The sequence below is a fragment of the Coturnix japonica genome, chromosome 6 (genome assembly GCF_054131305.1).
Source record: "Coturnix japonica strain WE chromosome 6, WE-NBRP24, whole genome shotgun sequence".
NCBI lineage: Eukaryota > Metazoa > Chordata > Aves > Galliformes > Phasianidae > Coturnix > Coturnix japonica.
Window position 1 is genome coordinate 40,231,680 of NC_140668.1, and position 7,216 is coordinate 40,238,895.

General features: G+C 50.4%; 1 protein-coding gene and 1 long non-coding RNA gene across 2 annotated transcripts; both read right to left on the reverse strand.

Annotated features, from left to right (window-relative positions):
- Positions 1–36: 36 nt before the first annotated feature.
- On the reverse strand, positions 37–2,175 carry MARVELD3 (MARVEL domain containing 3; the record flags this gene model as incomplete). Its single annotated transcript, XM_085550612.1, has 3 exons — positions 37–1,666; positions 1,772–1,863; positions 2,006–2,175. Coding segments are annotated over 3 exons (873 nt in total), but the record flags the coding sequence as incomplete, so codon positions are not given.
- A 1,268-nt stretch (positions 2,176–3,443) lies between these two features.
- On the reverse strand, positions 3,444–6,576 carry LOC146760602 (uncharacterized). Its single transcript, XR_014947614.1, has 2 exons — positions 4,996–6,576; positions 3,444–4,821 (listed from the first exon to the last, which is right to left on the reverse strand). It is a non-coding gene; the product is annotated as an uncharacterized LOC146760602 (long non-coding RNA).
- Positions 6,577–7,216: the final 640 nt, after the last annotated feature.

The window sequence follows — 7,216 nt, forward strand, 5'->3', positions numbered from 1 at the left end:
TTTCTTTGATAAATCTACAAAAATAAAACCAACAAATTTCTGAAGAGAAAAATAGAAAAAATCACCTTTATTTGTTCATAATACAAAATCACTCTCATCTCCCTACCTTGCACACTAGAAACATTTTGCAAACAATACACATATGTCTTAAATCACCTCTGTGAGCTCCTAAAACTTCTGTCAGATGACTCAAACTTTGGGCTCTTCTTAAGCAAAATGGTTGTGTACGTGTTATATAAAGGACTGCTCCATCCAGAAAGGTGCCCTCACCCAGAGGGAAGCGAAAAGAAGGCACTGTGTCACAAATTAAGCTGAGTGTGTTCAACACCCTGCAAGTCTATTTCAGGAGTCTGATGGCAATATAAATGCCATATGAAAGCTGCCCCTTTAGCACCAACAGATCTTTATGAAGCAGGAATTGGCAGCCACAGCCACCAGCTTCACTGCTCGCTTTTAAGAGTTCCATTCACAGTGGACAGTCACAGGCCCTTTTTAAAAGCTCCAGCACATGTGTCTGTGACACATTCTAGCCACGCCAGCTGCCTGATGTGATTACTGGCATTAATTAACCTACTGCTGGGAGGATTCTGGGTATGATGTTGCCCTAACCCAAGTACCCCAAGTACAAGGAGGCAAAAGGAAACCCTGAGCTCAGGTATGTGATCTCTCTCTCAGTCATCTACATTTAGGAACAAGGACTTCTCCAAAACTGAATTATCTTCCCAGGCCACAAAACCCACAAGACAAGTTTGCTATTTAGACAAAGCCTGTGCATTACTGTGTTTATAAGAACAGCAGTTAGCAGTGCATTCTCTGTCTCTGATATGTGCTGGAGAGGCAGAAGAGCCACCAGATGAAGACAATCTGTGGGGCCTATGTGTCCACTAATAATTTAACAGTGCTGATTCAAGTTTGAACTGCTTGATTTCACTATATTTGGAGCCATATTCTTGGTGGCTGCTCTGTTACAGTAATAAGAATGTATTGTCCCCAAGCAAGTCAAAGCATGCCACGAGGCTGGCAGAAATCAGGACTACTGGAGCAGAGGAATAATTCTATGGCTGCTGCATGTGCTCTGGCTTCCGTTTCAGTTTGTGAACTGTTCTGTATGCTCTGACAGCCAGTCCTGCACTAAGCAGGAACGCCACGACAGCCGCACAGCCCAGGAGGCCGGCAGCAATCTCTGCCCCGTGCATGCTGCAGCCGAAGCCCCGATAGCCTTTGCTTTGGTAAAGCTGCGCTCTCTCTTTGCACACTGATGATTCATAAACCCCCAGCAGGTGATGGAAGAAGTAGTACAGAGCGACCAGCAAACCCACTGCAACCCCGGCATCCAGGACACATTCCAGTAGGAGCCACGCCGGAAAACGCCACGGGATCCGCGCAACGCCGGCCAAAATCAGCGCACAAGAGAAAACCGTGAGGGCTCCGCCCACGGCCATGGCCGCCCTGGCGACGGGCACCTTGAGCTCCGTGAAACGCCGGTCCAGCTGCTGGGCTTTCTCCCCGTCCGCTCCGCTGAAGCCGCTGTACGCGCCGCCGTACGCGTAGTAGTAGATGCCGCCCTGCCCGGGGACGCCCGTGTATCCGCCCGCCGAGCCGTAGGACACGGAGCTGCAGACGAGGATGAGCGCGGCGAGCAGCGCTCCCAGCAGCTGGCAGCAGGCTGCAACGACAAGCGGGACGGGATGTACAGGGGCGGGGCCGGGCCGGGCCGCACGATGCACCGGCACGGAAGGAGCGGCCCCCGCCTACCCCCGGCCCCGCTCACCCCGGCCCGTGCGCAGGTACCGGCAGCGGCGGCATTCCAGCAGCCCCGGAGAGTCGGAGCGGCACCGCGGCGGCCCCGCTCCGGGCACGGCGCTGCAGGGACACAACGGCGGGAGAGACAACGGTGTGAGCGGCAGCGCCGGGAGCCGCGCAACCCCCCGCACCCGGCCACCCCCAACCCCCGCATCCCTCACGGCTGCCGCCCGCCCCGCCCCGCAGTCCCGGCCGTCCCGACCCGTCGTGGCCGCTCACCGCCCGCTCCCGTCCGCCATGGCCGCGCGAACCCAGGTGCCGGGGGAGGAGCGGAGGCCGCGGGGCGGTGCCCGGTGCGGCGGTGCCCGGCTCTGCTCCTCCGCCCGGGGGCGCCCCGTTCCTCTGCCGGCGCCGCGTCGCTGTGAGCAGCTGTCACTGCGGCTGGGAGGAAATCAACTGAGCCTTTGTTTGCTGGTAGTTGCTGGGGTGAAGGCAAGTGGGAGAAAAAACAAACGTAGAGCAACACGGAGACACAGAAGGAAACAGGACACAGCCAGAAAGCTCTTCTCCAAGGGTTTGCCCAGCTGCTGCCTGGAAAAGTGTTAGTACTGCAAGGAAGTGCTCCTGTTACATTCAGGAGAAGAGACTTTCAGGGAAACATTAGTCCAGGAGGCCTCGGTGTCTGAGTGCACCAGGAGAGTCAGCACAAAGGTGCAGAAACACATTTCCTCCATCTGTAACAACAGTGAGATCACTTCACTCTTCTGTCCTTGCAGGGGAACCAGCAGCAGATCTGCAGCCTGGTGCACTGAGAGGCCTGCAGGGCGGGCTGTGGTGCAGCCTCAGCGCTGCAGGACAGCAAACAGCCTCCGGCCCGTTTCACACTGGTGCATGAAGTGGGGCTCTGCAAACTTGCCTTAAAATCTACCTTGCTGTGGATAAGAGAGAAGCAAAACAAAATGGGTTCTTGTTTTTCTCCAGTTCAGATAGAGGGGGCAGGAGCTTTGTGAAGTTAGGAAATGGAGAGGCCACGTGGAGCCCAGGCTGGGGGCTTTGGACACTGTGCAGGTGTTCATCAATAGACCCTCACACATGTTTTGATGTGCTCACATTGCAGCCCGTCCTTGCTGCTGGGAAGAGGATGGGTGTAAAATTCTTAGCAACACTTCATTTAGTTTTAGAATCAAAGGCAATACCATTTTGCCTAGTAGAGCTGTTAATTGTTATGAAAGGTATATCAACAACCAAACTGAGTAACTGTGAGTAATAATAAGGGATCAAATAGTCATTTCTTCTGCAGTGTTGCTGCTGGTCCTTCAGCAACCTGAGCCAAAACTGTCCTTGGATTTTGTGATGCTGGAATTAGTTATTTATTAAAAAAAAAAAAAAAAAGAAAAAGAAAAAAAGACAGAGCTGAGAAGTGCTGTTGATTTGGTGACACATCAATGTTCCACTAGAATGTTTGCTGCCGGGTATGAACTTCAGGTCATTGCTTTTCTGATTCAATCATATTCAGTTGCTATGACTGAACTGAGAACTGTTACCAAAATGTTTTACATCACTTGTGCTCAAATTATTGCAGCAGATAAACCAGCTGAACATGGTCAACGTCAGCACTGCCTTTTGGGTTCCTGTCCTCAACAAGGAGCGACAGTCTAGAGAAGAGAGCAACCAGCTCTGTTAACCTTTGCTTTGGCTTCTTTTGTTTTTTTCTTTTTTTCCTCTTCTGTTTCTGGCTGCTCCTGATGTCATTGCCTCATGATGGGGAGGGAAGGGCCAGGCCTTGCTGCCATGGGCCAGGAGCTCTCACCTGGTTCAGTGCCCTCCCTGGGAACTTGCAGGGTGAAGTAGAAAGAACAAGGCATGAACTGCTTCATAGTTCTCCAGCACGAGGCAGCTGGGAGCTGCAGCACAATCCCTGCTGAACACCACAAACAGGTTTACTGTCTCATAAATAAATAGTCATGGAAACGGTGAGTGCAGCACAATGACAGAGCAGCTGTGCCGCAGGAAAGAACAGGAGCTTTTTGTGAATCACAGACTGAACTCGAGTCCACAGTGTCATCCTGTTGCGAAAAAAGCTAACATCACTAGGATGTATAAACATAAATGTCACACGTAGGACATGTGAAGAAATTCTGCTCCCTCCTCCCCTGCTTTTTGCTCTTTTCTACAACAAAAGAAAGTTCTGGAAATACAACCTATGAAACAAGACTCAGCCCGGTCCTCTCATTTGCCTGAAAAAGTGCCTGTTGACAGCTCACAGGCTGGTCAATAAGGAGGCACTTTAACAACCTGCAAACTTATAAAAAAGCTGTTGTAAAGAGAAGGGTAAGGTTTTGTCCTCCCTGTCTGCCATTGGCATGATCAGGAAGCAGTGATCTTAATTTGAAGCAAAAGAGATGTGATTTAGGCACCCTCAAAGAAAAATAAAGAAGAAAAATAGACGCGCCCTACGTCTAGTGCTTCCTAAGTTGGAGGGAAGTTGCTGCTGGATCAGCTTAGCAGGGCATGTTGTAGGTCTCCATCACTGGAGCTCATATTCAGTCATGGGAGCAGTTGACCTCTCTGTGCTCTGAAAGAAAAGTGCCTCAGGATGCCTATGACACTCGCCAAAAGCTCATGTTGTCCCCTTGTCCTACAGAGACATCGTATTCCTTTCCATCTCATCCCCATTGGCTGGTTACTGCCCGCATGGCTTCAAGGCCATCCAAGGGGCAGTTGTCTCAACAAATGATGCAACAGAACAAGTATCTGAAGTCATACCTCAAACATGAGGTACACACTTACGCAACACTTGTCTGGATGTAAGCAAAGAACAAGGCTTGGAAAGGTGCTTGTCTTCCCCGTGCCTGCACCCAGGAGCCACTCACACGGCCACTAATGTGGAGCATTCTTTGCTGCAGCTCTAGGAGGGCCTGTTAATCCTTCCCTGTGGCTGCTGGGCCCGTAGTCAGCACTGCTGCTGACACTCCATGAGCGTGGGATGCTCACTGCTTTGCTCAGTTAGAAATGTCTTGGGAGCCAGTAATCACAAAATTCACTGGAGCCAAGGAGTCCTCACGTCTGTTTGTTCATCTAAAGGAGAGATTAATAAGAAAATTATTAAAAATAAAAAATAAAGGGGAAAATTACATACTTGGTTGTTAAAGACCAATACTACTAGAAAGGTTTTGTTAGGGCTGTGCCAGTGTCAGAAAGAAGCAGACAGAAATTGCTGGAAAAATAAACTGAATGCAAAGAGGTAATTACTGAAGTGATCTGTGATTGATCCTGCTAGATTTTTGTGCAGAGCAGCTGAGTGTCTGTCCCTGGATCAGCAGGGACAAAAGCTGCTGAATTGGCAGCACAGGGCATATGTGCAAAACTCTACTGGAGCTGGTCCTGCCTGCAGCCCAACTGAAAGCATAGATTTGCCCGTGTAGCAATGCTTGCATCCATGTTCCACTCAAGCAGCCATTTGTCAGTCCTCAGTCCTCCTTCACAATTGTGGCTCATCTTGGAAGTGGGAGCTGCTTGTTTTTGTTGGTTCGATGTCTATTCACAGAAACAGTCTTTGGAGCAGTTGTGATACAAGAGCAAGGCAGAACCAAGGAAACATCAAAGCCATCATCAGTTTCTTCCTCCAATAAGACAAAGGCCCATTGCTGATGCTAGAGAAGAAAAAGGAAGCTGAAGAATTACAAAACAATAAACCCATAGGGAGGAGCTGCTGAGAAAGAGGAGCAGATGGTGGTGTGAGGGCTGGTGGGGTACAGAGGACACCAGCTGCCTCTCTGGAAGAATCGTGCACTGCAGACTATGGACATCTCTTTTGCTGCATTATGCATGGATTGGCTCCACCGGATTTGGAAAACCTGAAATGCTGAGCCGTGTGCTCACGCTTTGGTCCTGGGAGGCTTTTGGGCATGCAGTGATGGAGATGGCTGTATGGCATGGGACTGTCCAGATAAGTACTGTAGTCATTCAGGGGGAGGAGAAGGGCATAGCAGTGGCAGGATAAACCCACTGACCTCATTGCACTGTGTCTGTCTGGACAGGTTCTCATCCTTATGTAACTGTGTCTACCTGTGCCTCCAGAGCCACATTTTTCCCCTCTTGGCAGCAGGCCACCCCACCATGCCCTCCCCTGAACCCCACTGCAGTGTGCAGGATTATGGGTAGAGCTCTGGTTGCATCACATTCGGGGTTGTTGCAAGGCAGAACACGCAGCAGTGTCCTTGAGACCTCCCAGCAGCAAATTTAGCCCTGGTAGGGCTGCAGCATGGCAAGAGATGAGGCCAGCTGGGAGAAGTGAGAAAATTACCCACAGGTGCATGGAGAGTACACATCTGAGCTTTTGAAGGTCATCCATTTCAGGCTTCAGAAAAGGAGGAAAAACTAAAGCTGTACATCTCTCAACAGAAGAGAATATAAACAGCTTCAAAGCTTCAAAACAAGGTATTTCCATGTTAGATGTTTTTAAAGGCATTATTCCTTGTCCACATCCCCCAGGGGTGGCTGCTGTGGGAGCCTGCCAGTCAAGCTGGGAGTGTCTGTCCAGCCCCACTGCCTGCAACCCACCAAGTCACAGCCCATCTCCAGAACCTACATCACCAGCTCCTGTTGTGCCCTCGGCAGCACCCAGTATAGGACTCCAGACAACAGCAGACTGCAACTCCCCAGCAGTATTAACCCAGACCCATGGCCAGGGCTGAGAGGGTCACACCACTGCACCTGGGGAGATGCAGCCTTATTGCTGGTAATGCAGTGGGCATGTGCTAAGCACAGGTGGTCCTCTTTTCCAACACAAGAACAGAGTGGGTATGACCAGAAAAAAAAATAAAAACAACGGGTTACAGCTGCCCTCTGCAATGGAGATGTCAGCAGTTTGTTTGCCAGGAGATAGCAGGATGCCTCCTGCCTGTCAGCAGCTCTTTGATCTCCAGCCATTTGCTGTCAGGGCAGTAGAGGAAGATTCTTAGCAGCCCTTGGAAGATAGGAAGGGTGCAGATGTCTCTTATTTATCCCTGGGCTGTAGCAGGCAAAGGGGCAAGAAGGCAGAGATTTTACATCACTCATGAAGAAAGAGCCTTCTGGTAATGGCATCATTTGTGCTCTGCAATGCTATCAGAGGGGAGGGAATTTCATCATCTCTCTTATCTGCTGAAATGATGAGAGTTTGCTTGGGCATTGCGACAACAACAAAACCAAACAACAACAACAAAAAAGGTAACTTGGGCTTCCTTTAACCCCTCAGCTCCTGGTGCCTGCTAGGGAAGTGCTTCCCTCCCATCATCCTATAGGCAGATATCCCCTCTGTGTAACGGTGCCACAGTGTTTTTTCTCAGCAGCAAGAACTCAGAGCCTTTGAAGTGGGCAGGACATACCAATACTACCTGCTGGTTTCAGAGTCCACCAACCCACTCTTGGTGCATTACAAGATGCTAGGGCTGGGATACTGGCCTTTGTGCTATGGGATTCTTCCTCTTCC